The 22,242-nt window shown below is 42.0% G+C and overlaps 1 protein-coding gene across 1 annotated transcript; it reads right to left on the bottom strand.

The window, feature by feature from the left end:
* Nucleotides 1-270: 270 nt before the first annotated feature.
* Nucleotides 271-5,003, bottom strand: LOC135541655 (fibromodulin-like). The gene is made up of 6 exons (XM_064967976.1): nt 4,891-5,003; nt 3,161-3,575; nt 2,909-3,031; nt 2,536-2,676; nt 2,040-2,307; nt 271-1,391 (listed from the first exon to the last, which is right to left on the bottom strand). Exons 2-6 carry the CDS (start codon nt 3,530-3,532, stop codon nt 1,240-1,242), a joined length of 1,056 nt encoding a protein of 351 aa, XP_064824048.1. The 5' UTR covers nt 3,533-3,575; nt 4,891-5,003; the 3' UTR covers nt 271-1,239.
* Between the last annotated feature and the right edge of the window lie 17,239 nt (nt 5,004-22,242).

Raw genomic sequence — 22,242 nt, 5'->3', positions numbered from 1 at the left:
GTTTGTAAGAGTGTATGTGTGTGCGCCATAGAGACATTGTTGGGTGATCGGGTATCGGTCTCTGTTTGTGTCTCTGTCCCTGTCCTTGTCCCTGCCTCTGTCTCTTGTATCACAACCTGCAGACACTACCCAATGAAAGCTAATTTCTGGGTATCGTCTGGCCCAGTGGGTTTACTGTGGCACTCAAGTTACATTTTTTGTCCCGAAAACTATATTGATTTTTGTGAAACAAGAGATTGAACCTAAAGAATAATCCAAAATCAAAACCGGTTAAGTCTTTTAGTAAAACATGAATCCCTTTATTAAGTCAATAAGAAAGCCCTGTAAAGGACATCAAAACACCAAGGCCCTTAGTCAAAACTAATACCAATACATGCAGTAGGCCTACATGTCTTTCATATCATAAACCATATCATAAATCACAAAAGTTACATCCCTACTCGGATTAGGGCCGGAACACAGAGATCTGATCCAATGGTATTTCTCTGAGGCTCATATGTTGTCAGACAACGTAAATTATGGCCAGAACCACCATTCGTCCATCATTTTTTTCTGACCGTCAAAAGTTGACATGAAGTTGACTTTGGAAGCACTTTCAACATGCTTTGAACATTCTATTTCTAACTTGTCCTGATATGGAGATGTATGCTAATGTCCTTTTGAATGATATTAGTAAAACAAACTAAACCAAAATAAACGTGGTGTGCCTTTGTGTCTCATACCCCTCTGCTGCCCCTTCTTGGTGAGATTGGGGAATTGCAAAGTGATGCTAAAGTTAGGACTGCTGCTTTGTCACTAGTTATCACAGCCACAGAGTCAAAATTGGCTATATTGTCAAAATTAATGAAAGCAAAAATGTTCTTCTCAGTCTTCATTTAAGGTTAGGGTTAGGCATAAGTTTAGCAGTGTGGTTAAGGTTAAGGTTAGGGTTAGGTTTAAAATCAGATTTTTGTCAGAAAAATTGTTGCTCAGTTGGCAGCTCAGTTGGCAAATGTATGCATGCATGACTGCAAGTAATTCTGGATAAAAGCGCCTGCTAAACGGCTAATATATTATAGAAATAGGTGGGTTTAGCCATAATTTTGACTTTGTGGCTTTGGTAACTAGTGACGATCAAACTGCTGCCCTCCGTTCAGGAAATAGGGGAGTTGCAGATGTGTACTGGAAATGCTGCATTCCAGTGTTGAGATGGTTGTTCACACCTTGATGGTGCTGCAACCTGGTGGTGAGATGGGAACATTACACCTGAATGGTGTTGGCCATGCGCAGACAAAGGACTGAGTCGGAGGGGACATCTGCGGTGCTGATCTCATTCCCATCCAGACGTACCGTCCTCAGTTTAGAGAAGTTAATCACGTCCACGACACTACAGAAACTACCCAGGGTAAACTCTACAAAGAGAGAGGGAGAAAGCAACAGAGAGGGGAGGGAGGTAAGTGTGGGAGAGAGCCAGCGAGAGAGGTATAGACAGAGAGTGATATTGTTTAGATTCTGGCATTCAAACAAAGAGCAAATGTGTTTCTTCAACTTCTAAGTGCTGCTGGAATCACATCATTAGACTATGGACGTGTCCTACCTGCAGCATTGTGTAAGGGCATCTGTGCACCACAACCACACTATGCTGCACCACAACCACACTATGCTGCACAACCACATCACATGACGTGTCCAAAGCACCTTCCCACCTACTGTAACCTACTTTCCCCCCAACCTCAATGGAGCATTGTCATAATGGACTTCAATGGAGCATTGTCATCATGGACTTCAATGGAGCATTGTCATCATGGACTTCAATGGACCATTGTCATCATGGACTTCATTGGAGCATTGTCATCATGGACTTCAATGGACAGACAAGATGTTGTGTGCTCATACATGTGCATGTGTATGTTCTGCTTGCATGCAAACAGTTTAAGGATATAATATGTGGTTGCTGTTGATCCTCAGGGGCCTCCGTAGTTCATGTCATGATGAGATGACTCATAAATCAGTTTTGATTATGCTTAATTAGGTTGTCAGACATCACTAATTTCACACACCTTTGATGTGGTTGGCCTGTAGGTAGAGGTGCTCTAGCGTCTGGCTGACGGGGGGGATCCTCTCCAGCTGGTTAAAGCTGAGGTCCAACTCCACCAGGCCAGTCACGTTGAAGGTGTTGGGGGGGATGCCCTTGTCCGTTAGCTGGTTGTGGCCCATGCGAATGTATTGCAGCTGGGAGAACTTACTGAGGAATCCCTCTGGGACAGCGCTGATGGCATTAGACTCCAGGTACAGCTGGTGGATGAGCTCTGGGAGGCTGTCTGGAACCTGGAGGGTTCAGTCAGTCAATCAATAGATCACTTGATCAATCAATACAAGTGTATTTATATATTGTATTTTTACAAAAGTATTTTGACTAAGTGCTTCACAAAGAGAAGACAGAAAAGTGAAATACACACACACACACACACACACACACACACACACACACACACACACACACACACACACACACACACACACACACACACACACACACCCGTTACACTACGGTACCTTTTTCAGCTTGTTGCCGCTGACATCGAGGAGTGTGAGTGAGTTCAACCCCCTGAGAGATGTGCCCATCTCCGTCAGAGTGTTGTCATGGAGATATAGGATGGTCAGGTTATCCATGCCCTCCAGGGCCTCTGGTGTAATCTAGGCAACCACAACAAAACAAACTTTATTGAAATGATTGCATAAAAACAGTAATGAGGCCCAGAACGCTTGTGGTCTTTCCAAGAGTGTGTTTTTTTACATGCCTCTTTGACACTTGATTGAAAAACATCTGGATGCACTTCACAATCAAAATAAAGACTGAATACAGATGAAGAAGAATAAAAGTGTTTGAAAGTGCAGCGGTGATGAAGGGTCTGAATGATGCCGTTACCTTGTTGATGTTGTTGTTGTTGAGTCTGAGGTCTCGTAGTGAGCGTGGCAGGTTGGGGGGAACACCAGTCAGGTTGTTATGTTGTAGGTACAGACGCTCCAACCCTTGCAGCTTGGCAAACACCTGGAATACAATGATGAAAAAAGTATGTTATAATCTATGTACTGATTGGTTGATCGAAGCCTAGTGTAGTGTAGTCTAATGCTGTATTGTGACGTGCAGTGAAGTGTCATGTTATATAGAGTAACCTACCCTCTTGCCGATTTTGTCTGTAGACAGCGCGTTGTGATGCAACATGACCCAGACTAGGTTAGTAGTGTTAGCCAGGGCGGAGTCTGGCAGGGCGGTGATCTCGTTGTGCTGCAGGTACAGGTACTTCATCCTGGAGGGCACGGTGGGCATGGCTGTCAGCCCCCGTCCGTCACAGTACATAGCGATGGGAAAGGAGGGCGGGCAGTCACACTCATCAGGACACTCCCCCCCGGTGGTGTCGGCCAATAGGGATCCCTCGTTGTAACCGCGACCATGCAGGGCGGACAGCCAGAGAAACGGGTCCTGCCTGTCTGGCATGGCAACGGATAGCGCCATGATGCATACCAAAAGGAAGACGCACACGCCGCGCATGGTCACACACGCAGGAAAGAAATCACACACAAGTCTGCTGCAGCTAAGAGGAGAGAAAGAGAGGAGACTTACCCAGAGTTCAGAAATGTGAGTTAAACCTACCTGAACATCCTGGAAAATACTCCAAATGACAGTGGAAAAATAATCATCAACCAACCTGAACCTACTGTATAAAAAAGGGGTCAAAAGAAATTAGAGAACATTGTAAAGGACCCATACACTCCCATTGGGAGTTGAAACTCATAAATTACCATCAAGACATTTCTCTGCCCCCCTTTGTAAAAACAACACATATGAAAGTAATGCATTCTTGATACCAAAGCTTTAATACATAATAAACTCCTGGAATGACCGGAAAATGTAGATGCTAAACATCAAAACACCATAACCGAAGAAAAACCCAAGTCAAATGTTATCTATCAAAATGTAATCTATCACCACATGAAAAGAGAGGAGAGCTACAGGGGATCAGCACACACACACACACACACACACACACACACACACACACACACACACACACACACACACACACACACACACACACACACACACACACACACACACAAAACAGATATGAAAACAAGCCAAAGGGCAGCTGCCCATCCAAACAGCAGGCACTATTGACTCAACACTAGATATACTGCATGTTAAATACTGTGCATTACTGCAGGGGCAGTCTTTAAGGATCTTTCTTCATCAGGTAATGGATCCACAGAGGAGAATGTAAAAAAGAGAAGAATATATAAATGAATGTACACTCTTAGAAAAAGGGTTCCAAAAGGGTTATTTGGCTGTCAACCACAGGTAGAACTATGTAGTGTTCCATGTAGAACCCTCTGGGAAAAGGGTTCTACAGCCCAATAGGGTTCTACCTTGAACCAAAAAGGGTTATCTGATGGGGACAGCCAAATATCTCTTGTACAGCTAACCTTGTGGGGATACACAATTCAGTCCCATTAAAAATATTATTTTTAACCCCTAAACCTTACCCTAACCCGTACTTTTACCCTAACCATAATCTTAACCCTAACCCTAAAACCTAACCTTAACCCTAACCCTAGCTCCTAAACCTAATTCTAACCCTAACAATAATTCTAACCTTAACCATAAACCCACTAGAAATAGCATTTCACCTTGTGGGGACCAACAAAATGTCCCCAGTTGGTAAAATGTTTGTTTGTTTACTATTCTTGTGGGGAATTCTGGTAGTTAAACATGTCCACACACACACCCATGCAATATTTGTGCACACACACACGCACCCACACACACACACACACACACACAAGAAAAAACACACATACAATGCTCATGCACACATGCACACACACACACAAACACACACACCTACCTACCTGACCAGTGAGAACCAGTACCTCTTGAGTCCCTCTTGAGAGGCTGTGCAGGACTGAGAGGGTCTTTGCCAAACACTTTATGAAAACCTCTCTCTCCTTCACTTCCTTCCCTCCTCCATCCCCCTCTCCACCCATCCATTCCATTCCTCTCGACCCCCCCCCACTCTACTTTTGCTAGCGTCCCCCTGCCTTTTCTTTCCTCCCTCACCCTTTCCTGTTACCACACACAACCCTGCCAATCTGCTCCCTCTTCTCCTCTGCTGAGTGTCTCTGTTCTTGTCTCAACAGGCATAGTGTTTGGTTGTTCAGAACATAAGAAGACAATCGCTGAAAGAAGCTGAATACTGTATTTGGAAAACACATTCAGATGCTGTACTCTACTGATTCTGCAAAGCTGTTCAACCATGAAACTCAATAGACACTGAACCAAATTAAAACTGATGTAAAAGCATTCCAAAAAAGACCACAGTATCGGCCGTCTCCTGAATCTCTTTGGCCTTTCTCTACTTTCCTCACTCTTTATCTCTCTCTTTCCCTGCCAGGGCTCTCTTTAGCTCTCTCTTTCCCTTTCTGCCCCTCTTCCCCTGTCAGGGCTCTCTTTATGTCTCTCTTTCCCTGTTTGCCTCTCATCCCCTGTCTGCCTCTCTTTTCTCTTTCTTTACCTGTCTTCCTTCTCTTTATCTCTCTCTTTCCCTGTTTGCCTCTCTTCCCCTGCCAGCCTCTTTATATCTTGTACCCTGTCTGCCTCTCTTTACCTCTCTTGTACCGTCTGTCTCTCTTTATCTTTATTTAACCTGTCTGCCTCTTAGTCTCTCTTTTTCACTGTCTGTCTTTTTCATTTCCCTCTTTACCTGTTCTCCTCTCTTTACCTCTCTCTTCCACTGTATGCCTCTCTTTATCTTTCTGCCCCTGTCAATCTCTCTATCTGCCTCTTTGTCCATCTGTGCCTTTCTCTGTGCCTCTCTCTATCTATCTCTCTTTTCCCAGTGGAATCCTGCTGGTTTTAATGAGAGGAGATTGGATGGGCAGCTGTCAGGAGATAAAAACAGAGATGGAGAGGGAGAGGGAGGATAGATGAGGAGAAGGGAGACGATGATGAGAGAAGAGAGCAGACAGTAGATACAATATACGTAGGATATATATATTTTTAAAAATGCCTGTTTTGCATGTTATTTTGACGTGAATACGTGTCACATATCAGTTTGCAGACAATGTAAAACAAATACAATAATTATTGACTTAATAAAGCTGCATACCATCATGGTCTCTTTTTTACGTTCTTCAGTAAGGCAGCTCCAAAATGCAGGTGTTCCAGCCTGATGATGCCCATCCAAGATGGGTCATGGTCATTGGCCACAGATATAATGATGTCAAATCACATTATATCTACTGTAGTTTTGATTGGACTGATCATGACAACACCATACTTTCAGAATCTTAGCTAGCAAGCTAAACAATCAGTCAACATCATGAATCACAATCTGCAATCTACTGGCAAATCCTTTTCAATCCTTGTCATATGAAGAGAAATTATAGATCAAACGTATCGAAGCTCATCGGCCATTGGACATAAACATTACACAACAAGTTGGTCATCGCAAATTCAACAATGAGTGGTTTGGAAGGAGTCAGTGGCTAAATGCAAGCGTTCACATTCAACACCATGGGCCAGTAAAGATTGAATACATTGGCCATGCTGTTAACCTGTTGAGTGTAGGGGGTAGTATTTTGATGTTTGGATGAAAAATGTACCCAAATTAAACTGCCTATTTCCCAGGCCCAGAAGCTAGAATATGCATATAATTGTCAGATTAGGATTAGATTGTCAGATTAGATTAGAAAACAGTTTTAAAAACTGTCAAAATATTGTCTGTGAGTATAACAGAACTGATATTGCAGGCGAAAACCTGAGGAAAATCCAACTAGGAAGTGCCTCTTATTTTGAAAGCTCCCTGTTCCATTGCATGCCTTCCCTCCATTTAAAGGGATATCAACCATATTCCTTTCCCTATGGCTTCCACATGGTGTGAACAGTCTTTAGACATAGTTTCAGCCTTTTATTCTGAAAAATAAGCGAGAACGATCACATCGCTTCAGTGGATGGCTGGGTGCCAGCTGAGTTTTGCATGCGCAACAGCTTGGAGCAGACATTTTCTCTCTCTCCTATTGAAAAAGCTATGGTCCGGTTGAAATATTATCGATTATATATTGTATTATATATTGTAAAAACAACCTGAGGATTGATTATAAAAAACGATTGATGTAACGGTTTTCTTCTGGGGAAAGAGAGGCGGACCAAAATGCAGCGTGGTTAGTTTTGTACATCTTTAACAAATCTTTAACAAAAAAGAAACGTGAAAAAACCAAAACAGTCCTATATGGTGCCACAAACACAAAGTGAAACCCAGGCTACCTAAGTATGATTCTCAATCAGAGACAACTAATGACACCTGCCTCTGATTGAGAACCATAGTAGGCCGAAACTTAGAAATACCCAAATCATAGAAATACAAACATAGACTGCCCACCCCAACTCACGCCCTGACCATACTAAATAATGACAAAACAAAGGAAATAAAGGTCAGAACGGGACACTTGACATGTTTCTACGAACTTTACGGATACTATTTGGAATTTTCATCTGCCCCGTCGTGACCGCTCGAGCCTGTGGATTTCTGAACAAAACGCGCCAACCAAAGGGAGGTATTTTGGATATAAAAATCATCTTTATGGAACAAAAGGAACATTTATTGTGTAACTGGGTGTCTTGTGAGTGCAAACATCCGAAGATCATCAAAGGTAAGCGATTCATTTTATTGCTTTTCTGACTTTAGTGACCAATCTACTTTGCTGCTAGCTGTTTGTAATGTTTTGTCTGCTGAGAGAGATGTCCTTACATAAACGCTTTGTTTGCTTTAGCTGTAAAGCTTTTTTGAAATCTGACACGCCAGGTGGATTAACAACAAGCTCAACTGTGTTTTGCTATATTGCACTTGTAATTTTATGAAAATTAAATATTTTTAGTAATTTAATTTGAATTTGGCGCTAACGTGATGGGTGCGCCAAGAATTAATCCAGTATAATTTCTGCCGTGGAAACTGGAACTGGAAATGGAAAATGTCAAACTTCAGTGAGTTCAAGACAATTGGGAACTCTGAGAAAAATGAGCTACTATTGGGAAAATAAATTGGGCCTCTTTCCAGAGCTCTGACCTGAAAATCACTGACGTCATGATTCGACCTTGTTTTGTTTTTTTGTTTCCATTTGTCTTGAAAGCACCATAAATCCAGAGAATGACACACTTCGATGAAAAAGGGTGGTGACAGAATTTGCCCAGAAGAAGGACTGCGGTGCCACCTTGCTGTTTGAGTCTGCACAGCACAATCGTGAGTCCATAAATGTATTCTATGCTACTGCAGAAATTATGTATGCCAGGGATATAGTTATACTGTAGCTAAGCTGTTAGTAGTCCATGTGCCTCACCCTAATAATTTGGTCCCTTCCCCCTCATAACTTAGCCTACTGTTCTGACGGTGGTGCACATGTAGCCTATAGCCTGTTTTAGAGAAATTTCCTCATAAAATATTGCAAGAGTGGAAGGTGCCTCACTAGGATAAGGTAGGTGCAGGAGTCAGGAGCAGGAGAACACTGAAGTCCAAATAGTAAAATATTTATTTGGATGTCCAAAACACAACAAAACTGGTCAGGAAAGAAACCTAACGAAGGCGCCCAACAAAACAGGAACTCGAAATGACAACAGGAAGAACAAAAACAATCTACTCCTAAATAAATCACAACGGCACAAAACGACCGTGAGAATAGCCTGTGGCGCAATCTAGCACATGCACCAAACAAACACAGAAATAATCCAGCACAAATTAACAGCAGGCAACAAGGTTAATGAACCCACAGAAATGAACTCAATAGAACACAGGTGTAAGAAACAGACAGACACAAACGGAAAAAAAATGGATCGGTGGTAGCTAGTAGGCCGGCAACGACGACCACCGAGCACCTCCCGAACAGGGAGAGGAGACACCTTCAGTGGAAGTTGTGACAAAGAGCTGTCATTGTTTGCGTATATGGCCCTTTTATTTATCCTACGGTTCTGACTTGGTGTACAGGGAAATGGCCCATGTTCTGAATTAATTCGCTATACATTTCAAAAGTGCTGAACCAATAGTTACAGTTGAAGTTGGAAGTTTACATACACTGAGGTTGGAGTCATTAAAACTCGTTTTTCAACCACTCCACAAATTTCTTGTTAACAAACTGTACTTTTTGCAAGTTGCAGCCAAGACCTCAGAAAAAAATTGTAGACCTCCACAAGTCTGGTTCATCCTTGGGCGCAATTTCCAAACACCTGAAGGTTCCATGTTCTTCTGTACAAACAGTAGTACGAAAGTATAAACACCATGGGACCACGCAGCCATCAGGAAGGAGATGCGTTCTGTCTCCTGGAGATGAACGTACTTTGGTGTGAAAAGTGCAAATCAATCCCAGAACAACAACAAGGACCTTGTGAAGATGCTGGTGGAAACAGGTACAAAGGTTTCTATATCCACAGTAAAATGAGTCCTACATCGACATAACCTGAAAGGCCGCTCTGCAAAGAAGAAGCCACTTCTCCAAAACCGCCATAAAAAAGCTAGACTACAGTTCGCAAATGCACATGGGGACAAAGATCGTACTTTTTGGAGAAATGTCCTCTGGTCTGATGAAGCAAAAATATAACTGTTTGGCCATAATGGCCATCGTTATGTTTGGAGGAAAAAGGGGGAGGCTTGCAAGTTGAAGAACACCATCCCAACCGTAAAGCACGGGGGTGGCAGCATCATGTTGTGGGGGTGCTTTGCTGCAGGAGGGACTGGTGCACTTCACAAAATAGATGGCGTCATGAGGAGAAGAATGATGTGGATATATTGAAGCAACATCTCAAGACATCAGTCAGGAAGTTAAAGCTTGGTCACAAATGGATCTTCCAAATGGACAATGACCCCAAGCATTCTTCCAAAGTTGTGGCAAAATGGCTTAAGGACAAAAAAGTCAAGGTATTGGAGTGGCAATCACAAAGCCCTGACATCAATCCCATAGAAAATATGTGGGCAGAACTGAAAAAGCATGTGTGAGCAAGGAGGCCTACAAACCTGACTCAGTTATTCCTCCTGACAGAGCTGGTGTGAGTCAAATTTCACCCAACTTATTGCGGAAGGCCACCCAAAACGTTTGACCCAAGTTAACCAATTTAAAGGCCATGCTACCAAATACTAATTGACTGTATGTAAACTTCTGATCCACTGGGAATGTGATGAAAGAAATAAAAGCTGAAATAAATCATTCTCTCTCAATTTCACATTCTTAAAATAAAGTGGCGACCCTAACTGACCTAAGACAGATAATTTTTACTAGGATGAAATGTCAGGAATTGTGAAAAACTGAGTTTAAATGTATTTGGCTAAGGTGTATGTAAAAATCCGACTTCAACTGTATATTGTAGATAGCAGTAAGATGATAAAATGAGTTCAGAGAGCATGTCTGTCACGTTCTGACCTTTATTTCCTTTGTTTTGTCATTATTTAGTATGGTCAGGGTGTGAGTTGGGGTGGGCAGTCTATGTTTGTTTTTCTATGATTTGGGTATTTCTATGTTTCGGCCTAGTATGGTTCTCAATCAGAGGCAGGTGTCATTAGTTGTCTCTGATTGAGAATCATACTTAGGTAGCCTGGGTTTCACTGTGTGTTTGTGGGTGATTGTTCCTGTCTCTGTGTTTGCACCAGATAGGGCTGTTTTGAGTTTTCACGTTTCTTGTTTTGTTAGTTTGTTCATGTGAAGTGCTTTATTAAACATGAATCAAAATAACCACGCTGCGCTTTGGTCCGCCTCTCCTTCAAGTCAAGAAAACCATGAAAATGTCAGCATGACAGAACTGCCCCTTTCAAACAAACTGTGTAAATGATGAGTTAAATACTACAACCACCTAAACGGAAGCGATTCCCAAACCTTCCATAACAAAGCCATCACCTACAGATCAAATCAAATGTATTTGTCACATACACATGGTTAGCAGATGTTAGTGCGAGTGTAGAGAAATGCTTGTGCTTCTAGTTCCGACAATGCAGTAATAACCAACAAGTAATCTAACTAACAATTCCAAAACTAATTTCTTATACACAGTGTAAGGGGATAAAGAATATGTACATAAGGATATGAATGAGTGATGGTGCAGAGCAGCATAGGCAAGATACAGTAGATGGTATCGAGTACAGTATATACATATGAGATGAGTATGTAAACAAAGTGGCATAGTTAAAGTGGCAAGTGATACATGTATTACATAAGGATGCAGTAGATGATATAGAGTACAGTATATACGTATACATATGGGATGAATAATGTAGGGTATGTAAACATTATATTAGGTAGCATTGTTTAAAGTGGCTAGTGATATATTTTACATAATTTCCCATCAATTCCCATTATTAAAGTGGCTGGAGTTGAGTCAGTGTGTTGGCAGCAGCCACTCAATGTTAGTGGTTGCTGTTTAACAGTCTGATGGCCTTGAGATAGAAGCTGTTTTTCAGTCTCTCGGTCCCAGCTTTGATGCACCTGTACTGACCTCGTCTTCTGGATGATAGCGGGGTGAACAGGCAGTGGCTCGGGTGGGTGTTGTCCTTGATGATCTTTATGGCCTTCCTGTAACATCGGGTGGTGTAGGTGTCCTGGAGGGCAGGTAGTTTGCCCCGGTGATGCGTTGTGCAGACCTCACTACCCTCTGGAGAGCCTTACGGTTGTGGGCGGAGCAGTTGCCGTACCAGGCGGTGATACAGCCCGCCAGGATGCTCTCGATTGTGCATCTGTAGAAGTTTGTGAGTGCTTTTGGTGACAAGACAAATTTCTTCAGCCTCCTGAGGTTGAAGAGGCGCTGCTGCGCCTTCTTCACGATGCTGTCTGTGTGAGTGGACCAATTCAGTTTGTCTGTGATGTGTATGCCGAGGAACTTAAAACTTACTACCCTCACCACTACTGTTCCATCGATGTGGATAGGGGGGTGTTCCCTCTGATGTTTCCTGAAGTCCACAATCATCTCCTTAGTTTTGTTGACGTTGAGTGTGAGGTTATTGTCCTGACACCAAACTCCGAGGGCCCTCACCTCCTCCCTGTAGGCCGTCTTGTCGTTGTTGGTAATCAAGCCTACCACTGTTGTGTCGTCTGCAACTTGATGATTGAGTTGGAGGCGTGCGTGGCCGCGCAGTCGTGGGTGAACAGGGAGTACAGGAAAGGGCTCAGAACCCTTGTGGGGCCCCAGTGTTGAGGATCAGCGGGGTGGAGATGTTGTTGCCTACCCTCACCACCTGGGGGCGGCCCGTCAGGAAGTCCAGTACCCAGTTGCACACAAATTGGAGTGGGTCTAGGGTGTCAGGTAGGGTGGAGGTGATATGGTCCTTGACTAGTCTCTCAAAGCACTTCATGATGACGGAAGTGAGTGCTGCGGGGCGGTAGTCGTTTAGCTCAGTTACCTTAGCTTTCTTGGGAACAGGAACAATGGTGGCCCTCTTGAAGAATGTGGGAACAGCAGATTGGTATAGGCATTGATTGAATATGTCCGGAAACACACCAGCCAGCTGGTCTGCGCATGCTCTGAGGGTGCGGCTGGGGATGCCGTCTGGGCCTGCAGCCTTGCGAGGGTTAACACGTTTAAATGTTTTACTCACCTCGGCTGCAGTGAAGGAGAGACCGCATGTTTTTGTTGCAGGCCGTGTCAGTGGCACTGTATTGTCCTCAAAGCAGGCAAAAAAGTTATTTAGTCTGCCTGGGAGCAAGACATCCTGGTGCGTGACTGGGCTGGATTTCTTCTTGTAGTCCATGATTGACTGTAGACCCTGCCACATACCTCTTGTGTCTGAGCCGTTGAATTGAGATTCTACTTTGTCTCTATACTGACGCTTAGCTTGTTTGATAGCTTTGCAGAGGGAATAGCTGCACTGTTTGTGTTCGGTCATGTTACCAGTCACCTTGCCCTGATTAAAAGCAGTGGTTCGCGCTTTCAGTTTCACCCTAATGCTGAATCAGGTGAACAGAAGGATTTGTGTTCCTGTATGTTTCTGTGATCACACCACGTCTCGTTAGCCATAAAGCATATGCCCCCGCCCCTCTTCTTACCAGAAAGGTGTTTGTTTCTGTCGGCGCGATGCGTGGAGAAATCCGCTGGCTGCATCGCGTCCAATAGCGTCTCTCCAGTGAGCCATGTTTCCGTGAAGCAAAGAACGTTACAGTCTCTGATGTCCCTCTGGAATGCTACCCTTGCTCGGATTTCATCAACCTTGTTGTCAAGAGACTGGACATTGGCGAGAAGAATGCTAGGGAGTGGTGCACGATGTGCCCATCTCCGGAGTCTGACCAAAAGACCGCCTCGTTTCCCTCTTTTACGAAGTCATTTTTTTGGGTCACCGGCTGGGATCCATTCCGTTGTCCTGGTTGAAAGGCAGAACACAGGATCCGCTTCGCGAAAGTCATATTCTTGGTCGTACTGATGGTGAGTTGACGCTGATCTTATATTCAGTAGTTCTTCTCGACTGTATGTAATGAAACCTAAGATGACCTTGGGGTACTAATGTAAGAAATAACTGTATAGTTTCCTAGGAACGCGAAGCGAGGCGGTCATGTCTGTCGGCGCCGGAAGTTCAGAGAGCTAAACCTGGAGAAGACTCCCCTATGCAAGCTGGCCCTGGGGCTCTGTTCACAAACACAAGCAGACCCCACAGAGCCCCAGGACAGCAACGCAATTAGACCCAACCAAATCATGAGAAAACAAAAGATTATTACTTGACACATTGGAAAGAACTAACAAAAAACTGAGCAAACTACAAAGCTATTTGGCCCAAAATAGAGAGTACACAGAGGCATAATACCTGACCACTGTGACTGACCCAAACTTAAGGAAAGCGTTGACTATGTACAGACTCAGTGAGCATAGTCGTGCTATTGAGAAAGTCCACTGGGCAGACCTGGTTCTCAAGAGAAGACAGGCTATGTGCATACTGTGCACAAAATTAGGCATAAATTGTTCTGCACTTCCTAACCTCTTGCCAAATGTATGACCATATTAGAGACACATATTTCCCTCAGGTTACAGACCCAGAAAGAATTTGAAAACAACCCCAATTTCGATAAACTCCCATATCTATTTGGTGAAATACCACAGTGTGCATCACAGCAGCAAGATTTGTTAACTGTTGCCACAAGAAAAGGGCAACCAGTGAAAAGCAAATACCATTGCAAATACAACCTGTGAATATAACAGAACTGATTTTGCAGGCAAAAACCTGAGAAAAATCCATCCAGGAAGAAGGATTTTGTTTTGTTTTGTAGTTTTCTATTCAATGCCATTACAGTATCCATTGACTAAGGACTCAATTTGTAGTTCCTCTGCCTTCCACTAGATGTCAACAGTCTTTAGAAATTGTTTCAGGCTTGTATTCTGAAAAATGAAGGAGTAAGTGCAGTCTGAATGAGTGGACCCTGCAGTGTCACAGAGCTTTTTCATGCGCGCTACCGAGAGTACCTTTCTGTTTTATATATTCTAAGTTATTGTCCAGTTGAAATATTATTGATTATTTAGGCTAAAATCAACCTGAGAATTGAATATAAATATTGTTTCACATGTTTCTATGAACTTTACAGATAAACATTTTTGTCTGCCTGATGTGACTGCGTTTGAGCCTGTGGATTACTGAAGAAAACGTGCAAACAAAACTGAGGTTTTTGGATATAAAGAGAGACTTTTCAAACAAAACTCACATTTATTGACTAAATGAATGTCTTCTGAGTGCAACCATATGAAGATCCTCAAAGGTAAATGATTCATTGTATCTCTATTTCTGACTTGTGTAACTCTTCAACTTGGCTGGTTTCTGTTTGTAATGATTTGTCTGCTGGGCGATGTTCTCAAATAATCGTAAGGTATGCTTTCACCGTAAAGCCTTTTTGAAATCTGACACCGTGGTTGGATTCACAAGAAGTTCATCTTTAAAACCTCTTAGAGATCGGGCTACTTTTTTCAACATTCTGTTAAAAATCGCACAACATTTCAACGTCCTGCTACTCATGCCAGGAATATAGTATATGCATGTGATTAGTATGTGTGCATAGAAAACACTCTGCAGTTTCTAGAACTGGTTCAATGGTGTCTGTGACTATAACAGAACAAGTTCCGTGGTCAAAATCGCCAGAAAACCTGGTCACTAAATCGACGAAGAAAAAATCAATCCGCCAGCCCAAGTATTGTCTATTGGAAGGAAAAATAATTAAGAGTGAGATTACAGTTCCTACAGCTTCCACACGATGTCGCCAGTATTGTGATTTCGATTCAACTAAATCCTTGGTCATCTGAGTAATAGCCACATCCAGTTGTCAAGTCCACAGATGTAAACAATGAAACCGGAAAAGTTAGTTACGTTACCCAAACTCGTGCTTATTGAATACAGATCGCTCCATGATCAATTTGATCGTTTATTAACGTTTAGTAATACCTAAAGTTGGATTACAGAAGTAGTTTGAAGTGTTTTGTCAAAGTTTATAGGCAACTTTTTAATTTTAAAAAATAACGTTGCGTTTAAAAAATGTGTTTTTACTGGATCTGACGGTGTTCATAAATTGACATTTTGGGTACACAAGTACCGATTTAATCGAAAAAAAGACCCAATTGTGATGTTTATGGGACATATAGGAGTGCCAACAAAGAATCTCGTCAAAGGTAATGAATGTTTTATTTCTGCGTTTTGTGTAGCGCCGGCTACGCTAATTCCTTTGTTTACGTCCCTTCTGGTATTTCGGCGTGTTGCCTGCTATCAGATAATAGCTACTCATGCTTTCGCCGAAATTAATTTTACAAATCTGACTCGTTGTCTAGATTCACAACGAGTGTAGCTTGAATTGACTACCCTGTATGTGAATTTTAATGAACGTTTGAGTTTTAACGAGTGCTATTACCATTTGGCGTAGCGCATTTGCATTTATTGTTGGAAGGGGGTGCGGTTGTGTCCCGGGTGGGCCAGACAGGTTAAACCTATGTAAAATACTTTAAAAATCCTATAAAATTCTAACTTTCATTAAATCACACATGTACAATACCAAATTAAAGCTACACTCGTTGTGAATCCAGCCATCATGTCAGATTTCAAATAGGCTTTTCGGCGAAAGCATAAGAAGCTATTATCTGATGATAGCACAACAGTAAACAAAGAGACAATAGTATATTTCAACCCTGCAGGCACCACACAAAACACAGAAATAAAATAGAAATCATGCCTTACCTTTGACGAGCTTCTTTTGTTGGCACTCCAATATGTCCCATAAACATCACAAATGGTCCTTTTGTTCTATTAATTCCGTCAATATATATCCAAAATGTCCATTTATTTGGTACGTTTGATCCAGAAAAAAACAGCTTCCAATTTGCGCAACGTCACTACAAAATATCTCAAAAGTTACCTGGAAACTTTGGCAAAACATTTCAAACTACTTTTGTACTACAACTTTAGGTATTTTTAAACGTTAATAATCAATCAAATTGAAGACGGGTCTATCTGTTTTCAATACAGGAGGATCACAAACCAACGCTACTTTTCAAGTCTTGCGCAACTCTCAACAGTACACATAACGTCACCCAAGATGGCCGTACTTCTTCATTGCACAAAGAAATAACCTCAACCAAATTCCAAAGACTGGTGACATCCAGTGGAAGCGGTAGGAACTGCAAACAAGTGCATAAGAAATATCGTTTCCCAATGAGAAACCACTGAACAGACAGTGACCTCAAAAAAAAAATTCTAAATGGTTAGTCCTCTGGGTTTTGCCTGCTATATAAGTTCTGTAATAGTCACAGACATGATTCAAACAGTTTTAGAAATTTCAGAGTGTTTTCTATCCAAATCTACTAATAGTATGCATATCTTATATTCTTGGCATGAGTAGCAGGAAGGTGAAATTGGGCACGCTATTTATCCAAAAGTGAAAATGTTGCCCCCTATCCCAAAGAGAGAGTAAGAGACAGATAGATAGATGGAGAAAGAAAGAGACAGAAAGATAGACGTGAGAGAGAGAGAAATAGACAGTCGGACGTTTACATACACTTAGGTTGGACTCATTAAAATTAATTTTCAACCATTCCACAAATTTCTTGTTAACAAAATATAGTTTGGCAAGTCGGTTAGGACATCTACTTTGTGCATGACACAAGTCATTTATCCAACAATTGTTCACAGGCAGATAATTTCACTTACAATTCACTGTATCACATTTCCAATGGGTCAGAAGTTTACATACACTAAGTTGACTGTCCCTTTAAACAGCTTGGACATGCTTAGAGATGACCGTACTTTGGTGAGAAAAGTGCAAATCAATCCCAGAACAACAGCAAAGGGCCTTGTGAAGATGCTGGAGAAAACAGATACAAAAGTATCTATATCCACAGTAAAACAAGTCCTATATCGACATAACCTGAAAGGCCGCTCAGCAAGGAAGAAGCCACTGCTCCAAAACCGCCATAAAAAAGTCAGACTGCGGTTTGCACCTGCACATGGGGACATAGATTATACTTTTTGGAGAAATGTCTGATGAAACAAAAATATAATTGTTTGGCCATAATCACCATTGTTATGCTTGGAGGAAAAAGGGGTATGCTTGCAAGCCGAAGAACACCATCCCAACTGTGAAGCACAGAGGTGGCAGCATCATGTTGTTGGGGTGCTTTGCTGCAAGAGGGACTGGTGCACTTCACAAAATAGATGGCCTCATGAGGCAGGAAATGTATGTGGATATATTGAAGCAACATCTCAAGACATCAGTCAGGAAGTTAAAGCTTGGTCGCAATTGGGTCTTCCAAATGGACAATGACCCGAAGCATACTTCCAAAGTTGTGGCAAAATGGCTTAAGGACAACAAAGACAAGGTATTAGAGTGGCAATCACAAAGCCCTGACCTCAATCCTATAGAAAATGTATGGGCAGAACTGAAAAAGCGTGTGCGAGCAAGGAGGCCTACTGGATGAATGGGCCAAATGTGCCAAAATTCACCCAACTTATTGTGGGAAGCTCGTGGAAGGCTACCCGAAACATTTGACCCAAATGAAACAATGTAAAGGCAATGCTAACAAATACTAATTGAGTGTATGTTAACTTCTGACCCACTGGGAATGTGATGAAAGAAATGAAAGCTGAAATAAATAATTATCTCTACTATTATTCTGACATCTCACATTCTTAAAATATAGTGATGATCCTAACTGACCTAAAACATGGAATTTTACTAGGTTTAAATGTTAGGAACTGTGAAATTGAGTTTAAATGTAGTTGGCTAAGGTGTATGTAAACATCCGACTTCAACTGTGTATATATGTCACGTTCTGACCTGAGTTCCTTTGTTTTGTCTTTTGTTTTAGTATGGTCAGGGCGTGAGTTGGGTGGGTTGTCTGTCAGTTTTTCTATTTTCTATTCTATTTCTATTTCTATTGTTTTGAAAGTGTTCAGTTTCATTAAAATAATATGAACACTTACCACGCTGCGCTTTGGTCCTCTCCTTCTTCCCAAGACAACCGTTACAATATAATATATATATATATATATATATATAAACCTCCCTTTTTCAGGACCCTGTCTTTTAAAGATTATTCGTAACAATCCAACGAACTTCAGATCTTCATTGTAAAGGATTTAAACACTGTTTCCCATGTTGGTTCAATGAACCATAAACAATTAATGAACATGCACCTGTGGAACGGTTGTTAAGACACTAACAGCTTACAGACGTTAGGTCACAGTTATGAAAACTTAGGACACTAAAGAGGCCTTTCTACTGAATCTGAGGAGTACTGCAGATGTGGCTATGGCCTAGAATTGCAATTTCCGTACTGTGAGACGCCTAAAACAGCGCTACAGGGAGACAGGGCGGACAGCTGATCGTCCTCGCCGTGGCAGACCATGTGTAACAACACCTGCACAGGATCGGTACATCCAAAAATGACAGGTACAGGATGGTAACAACAACTGCCCGAGTTACACCAGGAACGCACAATCCCTCCATCAGTGCTCAGACTGTCCGCAAAAGGCTGAGAGAGTCTGGACTGAGGGCTTGTAGGCCTGTTGTAAGGCAGGTCCTCACCAGACATCACCGGCAACAACGTCGCCATTGGGCACAAACCCACCGTCGCTGGACCAGTCAGGACTGGCGAAAGTGCTGTTCACGGACGACTCGCGGTTTTGTCTCACCGGGGGTGATGGTCGGATTCACGTTTTATCGTCGAAGGAATGAGGGTTACACCAAGGCCTGTTCTCTGTAGCGGGATCAATTTGGAGGTGGAGGGTCTGTCATGGTCTGGGGCGGTGTGTCACAGCATCATTGGACTCAGCTTGTTGTCATTGCAGGCAATCTCAGCGCTCTACTTTACAGGGAAGACATCCTCCTCCCTCATGTGGTACCCTTCCTGGAGGCTCATCCTGACATGACCCTCCAGCATGACAATGCCACCAGCCATTCTGCTCATTCTGTGCGTGATTTCCTGCAAAACAGGAATGTCAGTTTTCTGCCATGGCCAGGGAAGAGCCCGGATCTCAATCCCATTGAGCACGTCTGGAACCTGTTGGATTGAAGGGTGAGGGCTAGGGCCATTCCCCCCAGAAATGTCCAGGACCTTGCAGGTGCCTTGGTGGAAGAGTGGGGTAACATCTCACAGAAAGAACTGGCAAATCTGGTGCAGTCCATAAGGATGAGATGCACTGCAGTACTTAATGCAGCTGGTGGCCACACCAGATACTGACTGTTAATTTTGATTTTGACCCCCATTTGTTCAGGGTCACATTATTCTATTTCTGTTAGTCACATGTCTGTGTTTTTTGTCTCAGTTGTTGAATCTTGGTATGTTCATACAAATATTTATACATTTTAAGTTTGTGGAAAATAAGCGATGTTGACAGTGAGAGGACGCTTCTTTTTTTGCTGACTTTATATATATATATTATATATATATATATATATATATATATATAGAGAGAGAGAGAGAGAGGGGTGACCTCCCCTCTCAATTCTATTGACCTTCTCATTCTATAGGTCTTTATCCCATCACTGTGATGCTGGGACACGCCCAGATCTACAGTGGAATTTACTGTATTCACTCTTCCTTCCTTCTGAAACACATTCAGAACCACAGATATCATTTTACACGGCTTTCCCCTCAGGACATCCCTACAGAGATATTATTACACAACACTTCTCCCTCAGAACTCTTGGAATGTGTTTGTCCCTGTAACAGGGCTTGGCTAGTCCTGCTATTCTTATTCTTAACAGAGCAGCTTTGTCTCATATTGTAGTTTTTATAACGTTTTGTTTTAATTTGAGGGAGACTCTGAAGAGGTCCATGATATAAGCGCCCTGGTATGGTGGACCAGATGTCATGTCCCTTCATAGTGAACAGAAACAGTCAGTGATTGTGTATATTACATATAGTACATTAGTTATTTCAGTGTTGGTATTTTTTGTTCAACACCCCAAAGCCACCAGCACCCCTCCTTCTGTCCTCCCAGCCGGTGTGTCTCTCTAAGTGTCTTTGACCCACTCTGGAATAGAGGTCGACCGATTAATCGGAATGGCCGATTAATAGGGCCGATTTCAAGTTTTCATAACAATCGGAAATCTGTATTTTTGAACACCAATTTGGCCATTTCTTTTTGTATTTTCTTTTTTACACCTTTATTTAACTTGGCAAGTCAGTTAAGAACATGTTCTTATTTTCAATGGCGGCCTAGGAACGGTAGGTTAACTGCCTCGTTCAGGGGCAGAACGACAGATTGTTACCTTGTCAGCTCAGGGATTCAAACTTGCAATCTTACAGTTAACTAGTCCAACGCTCTAACCACCTGCCTCTCATTGCACTCCACGAGGAGCCTGCCTGTTACGCGAATGCAGTAAGAAGGCAAGGTAAGTTGCTAGCTAGCATTAAACTAATCTTATAAAAAACAATCAATCAATCAATCATAATCACTAGTTAACTACACATGGTTGATGATATTACTAGTTTATCTAGCGTGTCCTGCATTGCATATATATTCGATGTGGTGGGCATTTGCGGAAAAAGGACTGTCGTTGCTCCAACGTGTGCCTAACCATAAACATCAATGCCTTTCTTAAAAGCAATACACAGAAATATATATTTTTAAACCTGCATATTTAGCTAAAAGAATTCCAGGTTAGCAGGCAATACTAACCAGGTGAAATTGTGTCACTTCTCTTGCATTCATTGCACACAGAGTCAGGGTATATGCGATAATAATAAACGTTTTGTTTTCGAAATTATAGTTTCGGATTCGACCATATTAATGCCCAAAGGCTCGTATTTCTCTGTGTTATTATGTTATAATTAAGTCTATAATTTGATATTTGATAGAGTAGTCTGACTGAGCGGTGGTAGGCAGCAGCAGGCTCGTAAGCATTCATTCAAACAGCACTTTTGTGCGTTTTGCCAGCAGCTCTTCATTGTGCTTCAAACATTGAGCTGCTTATGACTTGAAGCCTATAAACTCCCGAGATTAGGCTGGTGTAACTGATGTGAAATGGCTAACTAGTTAGAGGGGTGCACGCTAATAGCGTTTCAAATGTCACTCGCTCTGAGACTTGGAGTAGTTGTTCCCCTTGCTCTGCCTGGGTAAGGCTGCTTCGAGGGTGGCTGTTGTCGATGTGTTCCTGGTTCGAGCCCAGGTAGGAGCGAGGAGAGGGACAGAAGCTATACTGTTACACTGGCAATACTAAAGTACCTATAAGAACATCCAATAGTCAAAGGTGTATGGAATACAAATAGTATAGAGAGAAATAGTCCCATAAATACTATATTAACTACAACCTTAAACTTCTTACCTGGGAATATTGAAGACTTGTTAAAAGGAACCACCAGCTTTCATATGTTCTCATGTTCTGAGCAAGGACCTTAAACGTTAGCTTTTTTTACATGGCACATATTGCACTTTTACTTTCTTCTCCAACACTTTGTTTATGCATTATTTAAACCAAATTGAACATGTGTCATTATTTATTTGAGGCTAAATTGATTTTTTATGTTATATTATATATTTTATATTAAGTTATATTTATATTAAGTTAAAATAAGTGTTCATTCAGTATTGTTGTAATTGTCATTATTACAAATAAATATAAAAAATCAGCCAATTAATCCTTATTGGCTTTTTTTGGTCCTCCAATAATCTTTATCGGTATCGGAGTTGAAAAATCATAATCGGTCGACCACTACTCTGGACAGATACGTCCATATTACAGCTTTATAGGGCTGTTTGGTTTTAGTGCATCTTT

This window comes from Oncorhynchus masou, chromosome 6, assembly GCF_036934945.1.
Source record: "Oncorhynchus masou masou isolate Uvic2021 chromosome 6, UVic_Omas_1.1, whole genome shotgun sequence".
Lineage (NCBI taxonomy): Eukaryota > Metazoa > Chordata > Actinopteri > Salmoniformes > Salmonidae > Oncorhynchus > Oncorhynchus masou.
This window is presented reverse-complemented; position numbering and strand designations above follow the sequence as displayed.